This window comes from Felis catus, chromosome B1 (assembly GCF_018350175.1).
Source record: "Felis catus isolate Fca126 chromosome B1, F.catus_Fca126_mat1.0, whole genome shotgun sequence".
Lineage (NCBI taxonomy): Eukaryota > Metazoa > Chordata > Mammalia > Carnivora > Felidae > Felis > Felis catus.
In genome coordinates, this window is record NC_058371.1 from 62,063,282 (window position 1) to 62,085,097 (window position 21,816).

General features: G+C 35.8%; 1 protein-coding gene across 5 annotated transcripts in view; it reads right to left on the reverse strand.

Annotated features, from left to right (window-relative positions):
* TLL1 (tolloid like 1) overlaps positions 1-21,816 on the reverse strand; it is a 213,917-nt gene that overhangs the window by 48,310 nt on the left and 143,791 nt on the right. For all 5 annotated transcript variants that reach the window (XM_023252694.2, XM_023252695.2, XM_045055704.1 and 2 more), the window contains 3 exons: positions 14,101-14,203; positions 11,477-11,593; positions 10,161-10,306 (listed from right to left, as the gene is read on the reverse strand). In XM_023252694.2, the coding sequence (XP_023108462.2) occupies positions 10,161-10,306; positions 11,477-11,593; positions 14,101-14,203 (366 nt within the window). The remainder of the gene's footprint in view (positions 1-10,160; positions 10,307-11,476; positions 11,594-14,100; positions 14,204-21,816) is intronic.

A 21,816-nucleotide genomic window follows, 5' to 3' on the forward strand; every position in this document is an offset into this window, starting at 1 on the left:
ACAAAGCTGGAGGCATCACAATTCCAGACTTCAAGCTGTATTACAAAGCCTGTATACAGTATAGTACTGTACAAAAACAGACACATAAATCAACGGAACCGAAGAGAGGAGCCAAAAATGAACCCATAACTATATGGTATGCATCCTTCAGCAAAATGACAAAGAGCCTTACCCTCCTGGACCTTACACGTTACTGGTGGGTAGAGAGCAAAGGGATAACAAACAGGATAAACAATTAAATCATAAAATATTAGCGACTAATAAATTCTATGGAAAACTATTCAGTGAAATAAGAAGTGTGAGAAGTAGCATAGGCAGGGGAGGGCGGAGGGAGAGGAAGAGGGGGAGAATCTTAAGCAGGCTCCATACCCAGAGCGGAACCCAATGAGGGGACTCGATGCTGATGCAGGAGGACTCAATCTCACATTGTGAGATCATGGCCTGCACCAAAATCAAGAGTCAGATGCTTAACCAAGTGAGCCACCCAGGTGCCCCTACTCCTTTCAAAATCAGAGTTCTCTATAAATATGAGAACATTTCCAGATGCCTAAGGCTTTTCCTTCAGTCAAAGGAACACATAAATAAATATCCCCAACTCTCCAGGTATTGATAAAAGAATAAATAACAACACGGAACTAGTGACTAACTGTAGGGAAAAGAACCAAAGGTGTCAGAAAGCCAACCTCTCCTCACCTGCTTGAGCAGCACAGAAAGAACTGCTCCTGACTCACGAATCATTTTGGAAGAGAAGAAAAAGAATGAATTAGAAGAAGAAAAGAAGTGAGAACACACAACAAAGAAAGAAGCTGCTTTTCAAAAGTCAACTAAGAAAAATAAAATTGCTTCATATCATAGGCCATACTGAGTAAAAATAAGAAGGTTAATTAGAATTGGTTTTCAGGGGCGCCTGGGTGGCGCAGTCGGTTAAGCGTCCAACTTCAGCCAGGTCACGATCTCACGGTCCGTGAGTTCGAGCCCCGCATCAGGCTCTGGGCTGATGGCTCGGAGCCTGGAGCCTGTTTCTGATTCTGTGTCTCCCTCTCTCTCTGCCCCTCCCCCGTTCATGCTCTGTTTCTCTCTGTCCCAAAAAAAAAAAAAAAAAAAAAAAAGAATTGGTTTTCAATCACTACTTTGAGTAGATAACTGTTTTTCAAAATTACTATTTTAACAAGGAAGAAAACAAGATAGACACTACCGAAAAAGAAGCCAAAACATTTATACTTCTTCAGTGATTCAAAAGAAATAGGATAATGGATATTTCCCTGCACATAAAACTTACTCTGTTCTTGCAACAGATATATAACAGATCCTTCTAAATTTTAATTTAAAGTACCTGCATATTCAGGTTACTTAGTCAACAAGTAGAGGTTTAAATATTTTATACGATACACAAAGTGCAAATACTTCATGGGTGAAATGCATCAAAATGGCCGATTTTAGGATTAATTCTATTCTACTAGTATCTATTTATGAATTACATATTACTTATTAAATATCACGCACTTGGTGTTAAGGCTAACAAAACAGAAACATATACTGTATTCTTACAGAGTAAATGCCACAGCTGTTCAACTGCTTACAAAATAAAAGTTGCCTTATATATATGACATTTATGATATTATCCCTGTATAACAACACTTCTAAATATCTTATCAATGATCTCAATGCTCTTTGTTTACATATTTTTCCAGTTTAACTGCCTTAATCCTGATTGCAATGTGAGCATAATGACTCTGCTCTATTGGTGTTAATTATAATTATGCCTCTTCAACTACATCTACACAACAGTAATGAGGGTGAGCACAAATGAAAGTTTGAGTTCTCTTATTTATGTCATTTGTGTAACATTTTCTCCAGCTATATCAATTACTTCATAAATACACAGAACAGATAGACAGAAATAAATATGATTGAAACTAAAGAGTTGATAAGTGCACTGGTGTTATATCAGTAAGCTCCATGAGGAGAAAGAACACCAAAGTCAAAGATTTATAAAAACAGAAAAAAAGAGGGGCGCCTGGATGGCTCAGTTGGTTAAGCGACTGACTTCGGCTCAGGTGATGATCTCACAGTTCGTGGGTTTGAGCCCCTTGTCGGGCAGTGCTGACAGCTCAGAGCCTGGGGCCTGCTTCGGATTCTGTGTCTCCCTCTCTCTCAGCCCCTTCCCTGCTCACACTCTGTCTCCCTCTCTTTCAAAAATAAATAAATGTTAAAAAAGAAAAGAAAAGGAAAAGTAGTTTCTTCTTGAATTACATCACAGACACAGTTCATATCTGGAACCTGAACGCAATGTCATGCACAATTACACATATAATAAATGTGGTTTGATAATGATGATGCTGATTTATCACAGACTTTAAGATAATCAGAGCATAAACCATATTCAAATGGGGCAAGGTTATCATAATGTAAACAGACCTAATATGTACACATAGGATACAACGAATGTGACAGTAAGCTCTGAACAGTTTTTGGAAAACTGTGTTTAAATGATATTGGAAGTAGATCCAAACACACACAAAAGGAAGAATGACTACCAAGACCAGCCAGAAGGGGTTAATGTTACGTTTCATTACTACGTGGGCGCTCATGCCTGTCCTGGCATGTTAGAGAGGAAGCATGTAAAAGCCGAGTGACGTTTATTTAGCAAGAACCCAAATCAATTAAATGTAACCTACAGTAGTCAGCCTCTCATTCCAAAACTACAAACACACGCAGAGCTTTGTACTCAGTGCATGTGAGTGAGCTTTGACACGGAAGGAAAAGCCAGCCTCAAAAGAAGGGATCGTGCACAGGCTTAGGACCCATTTGCACACTTTTCCTTCATTTTATAATCAACTTTCCAAATAAACATTGCAAAAACATCTACCTAGTTATTTGTAAAAATCTCTGAAAACTCCAAAACTTCTCGATAAAAGCTTTCAATAAAAGCTCTCCCATGTCCCTGAAAAAGTGAAATGGATTGAAAAATTCTCTGCTTGATTCAACAATCTGAATTGTTCAGATTCAACAATCTGCTTGATTCAACAACCCAGAAATACATTTCTGGGTATATACCTAAAAAAAACTGAAAGCAGGGTCTCAAAGAGATGTTTACACATTCATGGTTATACCAGCATTATTCACAATAATCAAAGGTCATAATAATCCAGATGTCCATCAATGGATGAATGAATGCACAAAATGTCAAATATATAGACAATGGAATGTTATTTAGCCTTACAAAGGCATGAAATCATTTCATGTGCTACAACACGGATGAACTTTGTGGATATTACACTGAGTGAAATAAGCCAGTCACAAAAAGGCAAGAAGTGAATGAGTCCACTTACATGAGGTACCTAGAGTAGTCAAATTCATAGTGACAGAAAGTAGGTAAGTTGTTGCCAAAAGTCGGGGGGGAGGAGAGAAAGGGGGTTGTTTTCTGAGCACAGAGTTTCTGTTTTGCAAGGTGAAAAGAGTTTTGGAGACTGGTTGTACAACAATGTGAATGTACTTAACACTAATGAACTGCACACTTTAAAAATGGTTAAGGTAGGACCACCTGGGTGGCTCAGTCAGTTAAATGTCCAACTCTTGGTTTCGGCTTCGGTCATTATCGGCTTCGGTTCGTGAGTTCAAGCTCTGTGCTGACAGTGTGGAGCCTGTTTGGGGTTCTCTCTGTCTCTCTCTCTGACCCTCCCCTGCTAACACTCTCTCTCTCTCTCTCTCTCTCTCTCTCTCTCTCTCTCTCTCTCAAAATAAATAAATAAACTTAAAAAAATGGTTAAGATAGTAAATTTTATGTTATATTTATTTTACCATACTAAGGAAAACAAGTGTCTCCTATGACTGTTAGACTAGTTCTAAAACATAATTAATGTAATCCACTACATAAGTGATTAAACTTTTAAAAATAATATAATTTAAAATCTTATACACAGGGAACGATGCTAAAGTCATTACTTTTTGCTTTGCAGGAAAAAATTTTTAAGAAAAATATGACTAAAAAACAATGTAGATTAGCATTTACCATTAAAAATAAACTAATTCAGAAGAAGTTCATTGTCTGTGTGGATTCCCCATAAGTACACTACTAAATTTGATTTTCTTTTGTTAAAAACATAAAAATAAAAATGAATTAATTTTAATAATGGGAAAAAAATCCAGTAAAGTTTGAGACATAATGCTATCAACAAAATGAATTTTGAATAAAAAAAAGAAAGGCTTAACAATAGATCATTATTTTGCTACTATCATATTTCATATTTCACTATTTAATATTATTTTACTATTACTATTAAATATTTAATATTAATACTAGATCATCACAGGTCAAAAACAGAGAAAATATATATACGTCCAACCGTGTGAAAATGAAAATCATGGCTCTGCATTAGTTCTATTTTCATGTGACTTGGGTTTTTTAATGCTGCCACTTGGATTTTTTTCTTTCATTACACAAGTATTTTTAACTCTTTAATTTAATAAATATTTACTAAAAACCTACTAATGCCTGGAAATATACACTTGACAGTGAATAAACGGTGGAGAATAAAACAGACATGTCCCTGAATGACAAACACGTGTTGATTAAACAACACAAGTGCACAAATGAAGATAGTCATAAAGGGAAAGAATTAATACTATGAGAGAATATAGATGCCTCTCTCTGCTACCAGGATGTGGGCTCAAGAGTGCACAGGCTGTGGAACTGATTTCAGTCATAGTGCTACCAATTATGAATTGTGTGACTTCGAGCAGGTTATTGGAAATGAACACAAGCTAATCTTTCAGAGTAGAACTAAAGCTTCAACCATAAATCTGAAGAGCTACTTAATTCTCTTTGAAGTCATTAATCAAGATATATTCTTAGCCAAATAGTACAATGTGAACAGAAAAATGTTAACTAATTAAGATCTCTTTGTCTTGGCTTCCTAGGTCATTTAAAAGACTACTTAACTTAACCAATATAAATTATTTAGAAGAATTAAAGGATTACTTTTAGTTGGGCAAGCCACAAAGTATCAAGATAAGAACTTTTGTGTATAGTTTACAGCTTGCAGTAGTGATGGGTAAGACTATTAAACATTTGCGATTTTCATAAGGGAAGTATAACCAAATCAGCGTGTCTAGAAAGGTTGACAAGTACCTCAAACTTAATCCCACTTAAATTAATGATGTGGGATTTCAATGTAAACATAAGTAAGCTCTGGGTTTATTTCACTTCTTTTCTGCTTTATTGACGTTTCTTTGAAGTTGTTAGTATAAACATTTCCAGTCTCCCAAACTTTTTCTCTTCTGTATTTCTGCACACTGAAAGTGCTCCAGTTAAATAGCAGTACAGAGATTTCTTTACAAATAACTCCAAAATGATGTCTGACATGATAAACAATCATGTACAAACCCACTTCCGTATCGGCCTTACGAAGCAACGCACCAGTAACTACTAGAGAGGAAAAAGCTTCCCAAATATAATTACAGAAGTATCAGGACTCTATTGGCCTCCAGATAGTATCCTTTCTTGCTCAAAGATAACTGAAATTCATTAATAAAGACACTTGTTCATATTTTCTTTCTGTACCTACATTAAAATCTAAGTAGCATTAGGAGAGGTAAAATCATGACATAAATTCATAGAAAGGTATAAATAATAGATAACTAGTAAGTTCTTTACTGTAGACGTCAACAAAATGATGGGCAAATTTATCTTAAAGTCCCTTTTACCTGAAAGGGGAGAGTGTACCATAGAGAATAAAACAGTTATAAAAACAGACACAGTTTTTGAAAAAAGGCAAAGACTGATAAAAAACTGGTTTGTCAGATAAAACCACAAAACACTATGAAGTGGTCAGGGCTGGTTTTTTTTTTTTTAATTATACATCTTCAATATAAAATGTATAAGCTGAAGATTGAAAATATATTACATAAATAAAAATAAATTGACATAAACAGATACAATTAACTAAATGAAACAAATCACCTAATAAGCACCAGAACAAATTAAAAACATATAACCAGTTGATTCTCAGTTTTCATGGTAGTTAGTTATATAAAGTTGCTAAAAACACTGAATTAGTGAATACTGATTTCTTGTTCCTGGAAAACTACAGAATTAGGTTCTTGTGAGCTTCTAGTCACAAAATTTTTGTCAACCAATCAATATACAGCCTTGTTTTATGTGTGTTTCTGTTGAAAGACACCTTAATATATTGCCAATTCATGAATACAACTCACAGGCAACTGCATTATAACGCATGCCTGAACAATGTTTATATAACACATACATTTCTCCATAAGGCACATCATAGCTGGGAATGTGCATGTCAGATGACTCAAATATTTTGCAACTCTGTGCATGTCCATGAGTGACCCAGAAAGAACCATGAGTATTTATTTGGGGGTTACAAATTAATTTTAGTTAGTAGGAAAATTTGAAAATATAGAATCTGTAAAAAATGAATATTGACTATACCTGGATTTTGATGGTGGTTTAGTACTGACTTATATGATACTAGGTTAATGGCATAAGTTCACTTGCATATCTAAAAGATTTAGATGATATATTAGAACATCTCTAAATTCCTTGTCACTTCTCAATTTCTTAGAACCTAGGATCTAGTCTAAATTGAGCTATATGGCATATCAGGTCCACATAATCCAAATTTTTCTTACCTACCTATCTAAACTTGTTTCCCTCTACATAGAAACATTAGTATCTTTGATAAAGGAAGAATATATTAATTTCCACCCACCAATAATCATGCATTCACACACTCCCTTACCTATAATCCACCCATTCTTTCATCTCTCCCGTTATCATGTATTAATCACACATCTGGTGGTGCTGGAGATATGGTAATTGACAAGACAGATTAAGATCCCTACCCTTTGGTGATCATACTTTAGTGAGAGAGACAGTAACCATGTAAACAAACAGACCCATAACACAAATTCCAGTAGTTATAAGTCCAATGAACTAAAATAAAACAGAAGACTGGTTTATAGACAATTGTAGGCAAAAAAATATATATATATATATACACATATACATAAATATATATATACATATACATATATATGTGTATATGTATATGCATATACATAAATATATATACATATACATATATAAGGTGTATATATATGTATATATATACATATATATATACATATGTATATATAAAGAGAGAGAGAGAGAGAGAGAGGGAGAGAGTGGTGTCTCTGTCTCGATGGCAGAAACACCAGGGGAGTCCAGGCATCACCCATGAGCCCAGAGACTCTCTCACCTCCACGTGCAGGCTGTGTAATATGTTTCTTTGGTACTTACCTCTACCCCTTTGCATGTGCCATTTAATTTCCCAGACATATTTCCTTTTATCGTGAAAAAATCGTCTTCTCTTATGTGATCATGAGATTGTGTTATATGCTCCTGATAATTTTGCATTGCTGGAAAACTTAATTCTTGAAATTATTTGACTCGTATTTGAATTTTGATATTTAGAGTTACTAAGCAAGGACTTTTTAAGTAAGTGATGATAAAGCAGAGATCCAAATGAAATGAGAGGAATAAAAGCACGGATTTAGAGGTGTTAAGAGCATCAGAGATAAGAAGACCAGAGGGGCTGGCTCAGAGAGAGTAAGAGGAACTTGGGACCAATCATGAGTTGCCTTGGGCTATGATCCTTCAGTCTGGGTTCTATTTTAGGTGTAACGGAAAACTCCTGAAAGAATTTAAGCCTAGTGTTATGACCTAACTCACACTGTAAAAGTATCACTCTGGTTGTTGTGTGGAGATCAGGATACGTGGGGCAAAAGTAGAGACGTGAGGCTCTCACTAAGCTCCAAGAGAAGGAGTAGCGGTGAGAACCGAGTAGCTGCCAGAAAGTGGGATAAAGTGGTCATGTATGGGTCATTGTTGAAGACAAAGCAAATGAAATATGCTAATCGATTGTCCTCGGGGTTTAAGGGAAATATTGGAATCAGGTATTCCTTGAGTAAATAGTGACACACTGAAATAGTAAATACGAAAATAGGGAAGACTGAAGAAGAGTGGGTTAGTGAGCGGCACAAGACAATCAAAGGTTTGGTTTTGGTCATTTAAAGATGAGAGACCTATCTGATATTTAAATATGTCCAGTATATTAAAGAGGAGGAAGAAATATAAGGATGGACAGAAACCTAGAAATAATAGATAAAATGTACTGTCAGCCAAACTATGACAGGACTTTTCCCCAATCCCAAATCTCAGTAACAATTTATTCACTCACTCAATCAATAAGTATTCCTTAAGCAAACACTCTGTGTCAGCTATGGTTCTAAGTGACTGAGATGTAAATCTTTCCAGTCATTACACTATCCTATTGTTGAAGAATATCGCTGTAACTATATTGGCCTTAAAAAAATAAATAAATAATGACTGCAAACCAGCTAAGCCTCCTGTATCTCAGAAATTGTATCTCAGTTTTTGGGTGCATGGAACTTAGTTTTATATGCCTCCACTGAAAACACTTCTGTAATAAAATTGCATAAAACATTCAATTATATATTAAAAGAGAGCTCATCTCTTAATTATCTGCGACATCACAAAAATACAAATAAAGCAGTCCTAGGTAGATAATTTTTCACTGAACTGGCTATTTTGGTCTAAATAGGAGGTGAATCTTATGCAGTCTTAGTTTACTGTTAACAATAAGGTGGTCTATTTGAATAATTGTTGCCATATTACTGACCCATGAAAATAAGAAAATTCCAGGCACCTGGGTGCCTCAGTTGGTTAAGCGTCCAACTTCAGCTCAGGTCATGATCTCATGGTTCGTGGGTTCGAGCTCCGCATTAGCCTCTGTGCTGACAGCTCTGGAGCCTGGAGCCTGCTTTGGACTCTGTGTCTCCCTCTCTCTCTGCCCTTCCCCCACTCACACTCTGTCTCTGTCTCCCTCTCTCTCTGAAAAATAAACACTGAATTTTTTTTTTAAATATCAAAATTCAAATACGAGTCAAATAATTTCAAGAATTAAGTTTTCCAGCAATGCAAAATTACCAGGAGCATATAATACAATCTCATGATCACATAAGAGAAGACGATTTTTTCACGATAAAAGGAAGTATGTCTGGGAAGTTAAATGGCACATGCAAAGGGGTAGAGGTAAGTACCAAAGAAACGTATTACACAGCCTGCACGTGGAGGCGAGAGAGTCTCTGGGCTCATGGGTGATGCCTGGACTCCCCTGGTGTTTCTGCCACGGAGACAGAGACACCACTACACTCACTGCACTCAGTGGCAAGGATACTCTGGCAGAGGATGGGGTTCTCTTCAGCCTTCTGACTGCTTGGACAGAGAACCAGCCTTCTAATCAGTGAAGAAATAATCTCCAATTATGGCATCTAGATCTCCGACCCCTGTCTGCCCCTACTCACACCACCTCATTATTCCTTCCCACTTCACCTTGGGGTCTAATTTCCAGGCCAACTCTTTGATATAAAATACCATGGAGTTCTTGACAAATGTCCCCATCTGCTGGTTTCGAATCTGAAATAAGTTCCGCCAGCCCCACCAAAATGACTCATCAGCCAGCTGGGTAGTTTGGAGCCCAGACTTTGCTCCAGAATCCTGACTAACCTTTGGTTTATTGTTCCCTCATCTCAGAACGCAACGTTGGTGCTGATCTCCTCCCCGATACACATTTTTGATGAAATCAAAGGCGAAAAACACTCAAATCTCTATTTCTGATAGGAACAGTTTTCTGCCTAATGGTAAAAAGGTGAAGAAGGGATTTTCTCCATAACAACAACAATAAAAAACGAGGGTCTACCTTTTAACCTCTTAGTTTACAAGAGAAGTAAAAGTTCTATTATTTAATGGACTCTTCAAGCAGTCTTGGGAAGGAAGCCTGTGCATTTGTCAAAAGAAACTGTGGTCAGCACTTCAAACATTCTAATTCAAATGGCACAGTTAACGTAAACTCACTTTGATCTTCTTGAAAATGTCTGCAACAAGAGGAAAGAAGGAAAGAAAAAAAACCACCTCTTTCACTCTTGATGTTACATTTTATAGGCAATCCCTTGCTTCTCTGCTGATTGAAAAGTGGATTCTCTGGTTCTCTGCTCATTTAATGAGGATCCCCTTAAATGGCACTGTCATTTATGGAGGATATGTTCCGTGAAGGTTGCCCAAAAGACTTTACCTCAAAGGCCTGAAAGGTCAATCCGACATAGTAGTCTTCTGACACTGTTATTTTCCACACACATTCCTTCATCGGTCTGTAGTCATCAGGATAATTAGGAGACTGAATCTGTCCCTCGTTTTTACGTATCTCACCTCCACAGATTGCTGAGGGCAAAAATAATCAAATAAATAAACCCAGAAGTGCCATTCTGTTTTCATTTTCTTCTGAGATAACATTTTAGTTCAGTGCCTGTGGCTGAGTACACAAAGACCAGGTTATAAAAATCAAAGTTGGCTGGTTGTACTGTTGTAAATATTTAGATGGCAAAAACGTAGTCAGTTAACTATAAATATTAGATAACAGCAGGGGACTGTAGGATTTTTTTGGTCACTATTTATTTACATCTTTGTAAAAGACAGCATTTTTTTTTAACTTTTAAAAACCTTTGGAGATTCTGTAAATGTATTCTATGCGACAGAATATTCTATCATACTCTGTATGATTCCCTGAACTGGTTCTTACAGTCTTTTGACCTTTAGGTAAAATAGTTGATCAAGAGAGACGCTCCACAGAACTCTCTGGGCCTCTGGCAGTAGGCTAGCATCATGTGCTCAACATCTGTGGCCTCATCCAAATAACCCTCTTCACTGCCATACAGTTAATCTCTAAAACAAAATGCTTCCGTTTATTCAAAAGTTTAAGGGAAGCAGAAATCTTCTGTCTTCTACATTACCTAAACTCGTGTGCTAGCAGAGGCAGGAGCAAGAAAGGTCTCTTCAGCCCACAACCTGGCAAGAAAAGGGCTGCTTTTAAAGCCCGGACGCACAATGCCAGTTTATTGTTTTAGAGAAGTATAGGACAAAGCATCTAGTAAATTCTCCCTTGAATGCTAACTCTCCCACTTAGACAAAGCATGCCCTAGAAATGTGTACAATTGCTTTCTGTGCAGTTTCCTATGACAGAGAATTTCAGCAGTATAGGGACCAACTAGACACAAATCTAGTACAAAGGAAAAATCATAATTTCTTCATGACATTTTAATACTATCATGGAAACAAATGGAAATTTAAGAGCTCTTGTGCCATTTTCCCCTCACATACCCCTGCGTACATTTATATGCTACTCTATCACTGGTATCAAAAAACAGGTTCTTCTTGCAATTTAAATGGACTAAGTAGTTTTCTTAAAATCAGTCTTGTGGATATTATAACCCAGATTTAGAAAACTTCATAATTAAAATATGGTTACAATATCATTCTAATGACATTGAGAGAAAGGACATCTCTGCTAAGAGATCTAAGGGGAAGTAATCTCTAAAATTTAATGTGACTTGCCTTCATAGACAGCTGCAAAGCCTTTTCCCACCCAATTACTGCTGCTACGAAACTCAATCCACATTCTGCTGTCTGTAGAGGTAAGAACTTCAGGCAACTTGTCCCCACAGAATCTACCTAAAAGAAATAAAAGAATAAAGAGAGACTCCTAAATATGACTCTATATTCTAGTTGCTTTCCACTCTAGCTACAAATTATATATATATATATATATATATATATATATATATATATATATATATATAATTATATGTACATATGTATATACACATTATATATAGCCTGACTTGGTTCCTATACTCTATCCTGAGTAACTAGAGCTAGAAGTATGCTTAATATTTACTTAATAAAGGTATACAAATAAAATAATCTCTTCAAATCTATTTATAAAATACAGGAACATACCATCCTCAGATTGGCTGGCTGATGTCAGTATCATGGTCTACAGAATTAAGAAACAGCTAGTGCAAAAGACATATTTGTAAAAGGACAGACAATACATTAAGGTTGGGACTATTCTTTCATGGAGAACAGAAAAAGGTACAAATGATCTGAGATCAGAGCGGTCACTGTAGAGTATAGTAACTTGGTTAACGATGTGTCTCAGCCCGAAGTGGAGTTCTTGGTCTAGTTCGGCTCAATGACGACCCATCGGGGAGACCCACATACTGCTTCAAGGATCTTACACTACTGGCATATTCCATCTCATAAATAAAGTTATAATCTGTAGTGCAGTAGACAGGTTGGCAAACAGGACCTGAAGACCTGGGTGTGAGTTGTGATTATTTTCTAATTGTGTATCCACAGCGGAGTATAATACCAAATGAATATTATAATACCTGTCATTCCTTCTTTCTTCCCTCAACCTTCTACAAGTATTTATTGGCTCGCTGTATGTCTGCTACTGTGCTTTAAATTTCCATATGAGGACAAAATGATTGAATAGAGCAATCCACACGAAATAATTTTACAAACAATACATTGTCACCCATTTTTGTGTGCCCCTGGCAGGGATGTCATACATAAGTTTAGTAAATGAAAAATGGTAGTCAACTTAAATTCATACTAAGAAACAACTGATGAAGAAGCGTCTTCCTAAATGGCAAAGTAAATTAGGGACATGCAAAAGAGAGTAGTGTTTCTTAAACTGTAATGTGCATAAGAAATGCCAGCGAGTATGGAAAGATACAGTCTCTAATTCAGAAAGAATGGAGTAGAACCTGAATATCTACATTTCTAGCAAGTGATTCTGATGTTGCCAATCTGATGGCTATACTTTAAGGATCAGGTCTTGGGGGAAAGAGTGCGAAAACCTTTCCACAGAAAACCACGATCAGGTTGAACCAGTCTGGTGAGCCACTATATACTGAAGCATATCCTGAAGCATACTATAGACTTATAGCATCCTAAAAAAAAAGTGTGCTTCAATACATAGCCTTGGATTTGGTTCTTCAATATGAATTTAATGAAATGGGCTCTTATGAACACACGTACACACATAACAAACTGCTTCACCTAGACTAAGAAACTAAGTGTTCAAGACAATGTGTTCCTCAATCTAACTTATCAAACTAGTTCAACTCTTTATTTTTTCCTTATTTTTAAACACTTCTAGAATCTCTTGGACTTATTAAGGCTTTTAACACACTTTTGACTACAACAGCGTCCATTCAGCAGGTTTTAGATGTTAAGAAAAAAGATCTGTATGGCACATAAACACAACTGAACAGAGCTACTCCTAAAAATAAAGGCAGAGTTACCATTTCAAAAAACGTATATAAAGAGAGAGTAGATACACGCTCACAACAGCACTCACCTTTAAGTAAAACAGAGGGCAACAGTAAAGTGCCTCATGCAAGTTAATGGTGTGGTCTGTGGTTAAACTTTGGCAGTCCACTTTTGTAAGCACCAAATATGAGCTACAATTTATGATACAAAGTACAAATGGCTCTTCTCAGCCACAAAAAACTTTCTGAGAAGCAAAACTGTGACGCCTAGAGGAAGGGCTAACATGCGTGGCATAAGAAATCAGCCACCAAACATGTAGCTAACAGCTCACATTCTACTGCCTTAGCAAACAAAACAAAACACTTATAAGCACACTCACATAATCGATCTGGTTTCTGCGTTAAAACAATAATGCTCAAATTAAAAATATATAGGCGAAAGCTATTCTAAATCGTTATACTCGGATCCAAGTATTTCCTCATAATGTAAGCTACTTTAAAATCAATCTACTTATTCGTATTTTTGCTGAAGTTGAAAAGAGTACGATAGAAATTAAAATGTGCACCCCATACATTGTTAACTCTAAGATAACTCTTGAGTGAATCTACTCTGGGGGGCACCTGGGTGGCTCAGTTGATTAAGCATCTGATTTTGTCTCAGGTCACAAATTCACGGTTCGTGAGTTTAAGCCCCATGTTGGGCTCTGTGCTGACAGTTCAGAGACTGGACCCTGCCTGAGGATTCTGTGTCTCCCTCTCTCTCTACCCCTCCCCAGCTCGCACCCTTTCTCTTTCAGAAATAAGTAAAAATTAAAACAATTAAAACAAAACGAAACAATCTACTTTGGGCAGGACAGACTATATGTGTGGCCACATAGAGGGTAAATACTGTCTTACCAAGGAGGGGCGATTTCCTCCAGCAGCCATCTCTTACTTCAATGTAGTCATACCAGCACAAGCTGCTCTTGTATAGGTCCATCGTGGTAAAATTTAAAACGATCTGCAAGTTGGAGCAAAACGACACAAAGACAAAAACGATTGTTACCGCACACGCTAACTTGATTGCTGGAGATTAGGAATCCGGGACTACAAAGAAAACAGACTCATAGCTAATTCTTTTTTTTTTTTTCTTTTTTCTGTTAGTATACCCTTAATATAGTTTCTTGACAAATGCCCCAAAGAAAGAAAATATTTTCTCATTCTCATTGATGTCTGACAATATAGAACCACCATGTCAACAGTTAAACTAAACATTTTAGCAATCAAAGCCAAGTTTCTGTAGAAGTAGTTTAAACAATATTGAAACAAACAGAAATCTTTATTCAAATAGTTTGTTTTGAATGTTTTAAGATAAATATGACTTAAACCATGAGAAATTCTGATTTTGCCATGAACGTCTTCTTTTTAATAATTTATTTCAAAGACGACCAGACATCTATAATTATGTTAAAAATTACCACCATGTGCCATGTTCCAAGAACATAATATCATTGTGTATGTTGAAATGTTTTAAATACAGCTCTAAAATTTGAATTTGTCCATGTAAGTATAATCAAAGACAGATGTCATTATGCTTCTCTAGATCCAAGAATATATATTCAAAGACCTTTTAAGTTAGAAGATCTTGCACATGACCCCTTATTTTGTACTTTGTTTTGAAGTGATGCTGCTTTTTGTGGAGATAATTCAGATAATTCAAGAACAACTCTAGGAGGGATAATTTTCTTACTGCTTTATAACAAGAGTTTGTTTTTCAAATAATTAACTCTTCTTGGTTACACTAAAAGTAGAGCCAAACTAACATGAGAAATGTACCTACCTGAAGTAAAATTCACTTGGAAAATAGTTTTGTTATTCACAAAAACTCATTCTAAACTCTATTCTGCTTAAAGTATCTAAGATACTTGAGGTGTGCAGTAAACCTGTTTTTTACTCCAGAAGCTGAAATGGACTTTGGCCCAAAGTGACCAATTATGAGTATTTAAATAAATGCTTCTAATCTAAAACTATAGCTTGTAATAACATTTAAAGAATCCTTTGGTGATAATATAAAAATCTGAATGTAAAGGTACTCTCGAGCTCAAGAAATGAGTAAAATATATAAATAAGCAATCGATGCTAAGTCCATATTCCAGAAAAGTACCGCCATTTTTGTGTAAGAAAACATATACTTCTCCCCTTTCTTGAATATAATACTTAACATAAGTTAACATAAGTAACTTAACATAACACTGAACATAAGAAAGAAACTATGGCAAATCAATCCTTTTTTAAAGATTTTTAAAATACCTTTTTATAGTTTATTTAAGAGGGAGAGAGAGAGAGAGAGAGAGAGAGAGAGAGAGAGAGAGAGAGAATCCCAGACAGGCTTCAACTGTCAGCATGAAGCCTGATGTGGGGCTCAAACTCATGAACCAGGAGATCATGACCTGAGCCGAAGTCGGACACTTAACTGACTGAGCCACCCAGGAGCCCCTATGTCAGATCAATCCTAAACTAACTTATTTCTTCCAAGAATTGAAGATATAGCATAATAATAAATATTTCTCATGGCATCTTATATTTCAGCAACACAATGATCAATGAAACTGTACACCAACATTGATGATAACTGCCCATATACTCATTTTATAGAGATAGAAACTTAGAATCTAACTATAATGCAAGTCTGTACTTTATAATGGCATTAACATCTCACCATTAAATTTGACCTTTTTTGGTTTCCTTGAACGTGTACTTTCTTAATTCCAAAGAGATGAAAGTAGAGGCACACTGTTCTGTTTTTTAATGTAATACAGTAAGTGTAGCATAACTTGGTTTTATTTAATTGTTCATTTATTTCTGTCTTATAGTTTCTCCTTTTCTCCTTTTTCTTTTCCTTCACCTAATTTTATCATTCGAAATATTCTCAAAAATGTTACAAAAATTTCCAAAATATCCAAGGACACAGGACTGATCATGTTTTTCTTTCTTTTTCGGTACTCCTCAACATTCGATTATCAAAATACATAGTTTCGAACCATTTTTTTCTGAGGTTCCCAATACGTTTCAACTCCATCTCTGAATACCAATGCAATATTAGGTTATTCTTACGACATAATTGAGAAGTAATTTCTGGTTTTTCTCCTTAATTTTGTATTTACTTTAAGCCTGCTACAAATGCAAAACACTACCACTGCCTGATATTAGGTTTCATTCTACATTTGTGTTTTCTCTACAGCAACCACCAGGGATTCGAATCTGTAGGATCATATAAGAACTCAGTTATTATAGTAAAAATGGCAAAACTAGAATTTAGACACAAACAGTAGACCCTAAGGCTCATTTTATGGTTTCCTTCTTGGATCTAAAGGTGGATTTTATAATGGTGTGCAAATAGTATCACTTCCTCTTCTAGGAGGGAAAGAAATCAGCTAAATTGGAAGTATGTATATGGTCAAATTGTATTCAAAATTGAAACAATGTGGTTGGATTGCTAACAAGTAGTTAATATTTGAAGTTCGGAACACACACACACACACACACACACACACACACACACACAGTTGGAAGGGGATAACTCTAAACAGAAAAGTTTCCTATCTTGTTTTTAATCTTCTATTTTAAATGCCAAGCACTGTGGAGGAACAAAAATGGCCAATTTTAATATAAACCACAGAGTCCTTTAGAAGCAGAAAATGCAATAAAGATAGGTTTTCTAAAATCAAATCTTAGGGCTCTGACCTAGAAGTAAAATGCTGGCCTTTGACTAAGGTTGCTAGCAGAATCCATACTTGAACTGCAAATCAAAAGCACTTGGAAAATATCTGGTTGTCTTACATTATATTATTTTATGAAATATGTTGCACCTTTTTTAAAGAATGATGAAGGAAAAACTACCTAGCACAATTATATAAATGTTTATTTCTTACTGTAAGTATCAATTTAGCAGTATCAATATAAATTTAATCATGGCTCCCCTGGAACATGAGATTGAAGGAGATACAAGGAATAATTTTAAGATCTCCTGTGATCTGTTATGAGTCTTAGTTGCTAAGTTAAATTGATACAATTGCTGTGGAGTTTGCTTATTAATAGTTTGTACAGAGTACAGAGTCTTGAAGAAAGGCAGATCGACAGACAAGGGACTGGATGCCTGCATATCTCCAGAGAAAAAAATAATCAAAAAACTACTGTCAGCATAATGAAGACATTACTGACTACCTACACTAATTCCATGAGCACCACAGAAGGACTAATTAGAATAATGTTTATACCTCACAGTGCTGAGGATGAGGAAGACACAAATGTTATCAATTAGACTGATATCATTAAATGGCTTTTTAGAAAAAAATATTAGAATCAAAAGCAGTAAAATAAAATATATTTCTGGGTTCCAGCCAGAAGGAGCTTGGAAAAACCTAATTATCTCTAGCGGGACTATAGGCTTCTTCTCAGGAATAAGACTAAGGGGTGAGAAGATCAGTAAACTATCCTCCATGGGTCAAATCCAGCCTTCAGTCAGTTTTTGTAAAAGTTTGTTGGACCCATTCCTTTACATATCGTCTGTGATTGCTTTTGCAATATGATAGAATTTAACATTTGAAACAAACTGTATGAACTGCAAAGCCAAAGATATTTACTGTATATCCTTTCCAGAAAAATTTCCAAACTCATGGAATAATTGGTCATTACGCTTTCATTCAGCCCTGAATTGTATCATGCCAAAGGGAAAAAATTTACATCTTTTTTTCTGCAACTGAAAGCTATTTATGACTGGGCATCAGAGAGCATGGGTTCAGGTTCTAGCTTCTTGGTTTGCTAGTTTACTTAAACTTTCTTAGTTTGAATGTATTTCCTTACCATAAAAGCCCTGGAGGCCACAATATCAAGCTGGTCTCAGCAGAGTTAAATCAGAAGGATTTAATTGGATAATGTTAGCAAACCACTAAGGTAATCTGAAAGCATTGTTAAGATTCTCATGTATTAATATTTTCATGGTAAATATAAATCCTCATAATATAAATCCTGAAGACAGTTATCAAATAAATAAAACCACTGACCCAATTTACTTAATCCAACTGTGCTGGGAAACAAAAATATCAGCTTAATTATAAGGTTTCACAGGAAAATCAACACATTAAAGTAAGGGATTCTTACTTTAAAATCTAAAGAATAGACAGGATGAACCTGGGGCCTTGGCTCAAGTCCCTGCTTTACAACAAACTAGTTGTATGAGTCAGGTAGATCCCTAATTCCATCAGGGATTTATTATATGACAGGTGAAAAACAGGCATTGGATTATGACATAAAGGTAATTTCTCTACTTAAAATTATATGATAACACCTGGATTTTGACATTTTGATGTGTCATTACCAACTACTCAGAGGAACATTTTTCACACCTCCTCTTCCTTAATTCCTACTCCACTCCATACTTAATCAATTCCAATTTGCACAATTCCCCTAATGTTCTCCCTCCATTTTCACTGACCTTGTTCTCCATACCTCTTTGCATTAACTGAAATAATTTCAAAAGCCGTGTTTGGTTTTCAGGTTCACTGGTCTCTAATTCACCCTACCTGTATGGCCACTTTAATCCCTTCAAAGTTGGGTACCAGTGGCTTCACATTCAACTCAACATAAATTTCTAAGCCTGGACATCACGACTCTAGGGTCATAACCCACCACTGCTGCCTCATCTTTCACTACCTCAAACACAGAATCTGCATCCCACCCATCCCTGACTTCTTGCCGTTGTGCCCTGAAAAAGCACCCCCAATTCCAGCACTCCTTTATTCAGGGTGTACGTAATTCCTCCCAGGACACCACTCTCACTTTCCCTGTTTCTGGAATCCCTTTACACCTTTCAAAGTCACTATCAAAAGCCTAGATCTCTCAAGAAGATCTGAGCTCTCCTATCTCAGCATTTCCACTTTGCTTGCTTCTTATTTGTGGTGTTGTATGATTAAAAAGAGACTTGATTTATTTAATTATTCTCATGTATTATTTTTCATTATTTTATTTTTGATTTGTGTACTCAACACCACTTTTCCAGAAAAACAAAACAAAACAAATCACTTATGTTTTCTTCAGAAAAATATGAAGTGTAAGTTTAATTTTTTTTTTACTTAAAAATGATTTCATTATTATTTATTTAAAAAATTTTGCCCAACTTATTTGAAAAATAATCTTTATAAACAAATATATGACGAGTCTTTTTTGCCCTCAAGCACAGTTCTGGTCTTTTTAGTTTCTTCTATTGATTCAGAAGCCTGTTTTGATATTACCACAGAGTGTGAATTACCAAAGCTCCATAAGGTTTTTCTATCATCTTACAGTGCAATCCACTTTTCTTCATTTTTTTCTAACTTGCCTTGGTTATTCCAACCCTTAATATTTTAAATTTTTTTTAACGTTTATTTTTTTTAATTTTTTTTTCAACGTTTATTTATTTTTGGGACAGAGAGAGACAGAGCATGAACGGGGGAGGGGCAGAGAGAGAGGGAGACACAGAATCGGAAACAGGCTCCAGGCTCTGAGCCATCAGCCCAGAGCCGGACGTGGGGCTTGAACTCACGGACCGCGAGATCGTGACCTGGCTGAAGTCGGACGCTTAACCGACTGCGCCACCCAGGCACCCCTACGTTTATTTATTTTTGAGACAGAGAGAGACAGAGCATGAACGGTGGAGGGGCAGAGAGAGGGAGACACAGAATCTGAAATGGGCTCCAGGCTCTGAGCTGTCAGCACAGAGCCCGACGCGGGGCTCGAACTCACGGACCGCGAGATCGTGACCTGAGCCAAAGTCAGCTGCTTAACCGACTGAGCCACCCAGGCGCCCCAACACTTAATATTTTATAAGTAACCTCTGAAATAATTGGGTATAGGTATAAAACAAAAATATATTGGAAATTTACTGCAATTACATTAAAGCTATACATTAATTTGGCCTACTTAAAAATTTTTAAACATTTAAAAAAAAAAGGGTGGTTCATCAGTTAAGTGTCCGACTCTTGATCTCAGTTCAGGCCTTGAGTTTAAGCCCCACATTGGGCTCTGCACTGGACATGAAGCCTACTTAAAAATAAATATATAAGGGCACCTGGGTGGCTCAGCCATGATCTGGTGCTCAGGTCATGATCTGGCAGTTTGTGAGTTCAAGTCCCAGCTGTTCAAACTGTGCTGACAGCTCAGAGCCTAAAGCCTGCTTTAGATTGTGTGTGTGTCTCTCTCTCTCTCTGCCCATCCCCTGCTCACACTCAGTCTCTCTCAAAAATAAATAAATATTTTAACAAACTAATAGATTAAATAAGTAAATATTAAAAAAAAAACCTATATATTTATTTTGGAAAAACTGACAATTTTAATATATCCTGACATATGATACATATCTCAACATCCTGCTACATGACAAGTTAGTTTTTTTAGTCCCACATTAAAGCCTTCAGGTTTTAAACTCTGTTCCATTTTAACATATTTGTTTTATCTGATCAACTTAAGTGTGTTTTTTTAGTTGATTCTTCTGAATTTGTAAAAAGATAAAATATATTCTCTATAACTAAAGAAAAATTTAATGATTAGCTCTGCCAATTGCAAATTGTGTGGTGTCAAGGGGGTTACTCAATCCTTTCTTAAGTTCAACTTCTTCATGTATAAAATAGAGATAATTACAATACTAAACCCGATAGGGCATGAGAAGTTTAACACGGTGCCTGGCATAGTAAATACTCAATAAATATTAGTTTCTTATATTTACTAAATTGAAAACATTCCTGCTATGCTTAATTCATCACGTTGTCATTCAAAATACATATTGAACTCTAGTGTTGCCAGCATTTATGAAATTTTTAGCCAGCTTTTTCTTTCCATTTTGATACAATTATTTGACAAAATAACAGATTTTATAATACTGAACTATCCTCATAATACTGAGCCAAAACATTTGCAATCTTGTAAATTATGCGGCTTGATTTCATTTGATTAAATTTATACAACATTCATGTTTTTATATTCATATGTAGGGTGCTTGACAATTTTTTCATATGTGTTGTATATGCTTATCAGAATTTTACTAGTTTAGTAACATAAATGCAGAGATTACACATTGTTATACAACGCACTTAAAATGCATTTTATTACATGGGAGAAATCTTGAGATTTTAGAATTTGAAAAAACTGCCATGAGAAATCATCTGCAAACAGCGTAATTTTATAATAATTCCTGTAAACTTATTTTATATGGTTATAATTTATTCAATTTTTAGGTGTCATTAAATCACTTTTGGTATCTTCAATTTCCAGGATCCTACATTAAGAAATATTTCAAATGAAAATATTCCTGCCGGGGTGCCTGGGTGGTTCCATCAGTTAAGCACCTGACTCTTGGTTTCAGCTCAGGTTATGTTCTCATGGTTCATGGGATCAAACCCTGTGTTGGGTTCTGCAGTGCAGAGCTTGTTTGGGATTCTCTCTCTCTCCCTTTCTTTCTACCCGTCACTTGTTTGCATTCGTGTGCACTCTCTCTCTCAAAATAAATAAACAAACATTAAAAAAAGAAAGTATTTCTGCAAGTTTTGATATGTCACAAAGTTAAACGTATAGCCAATTATATACAGTGAAACTACATTATCA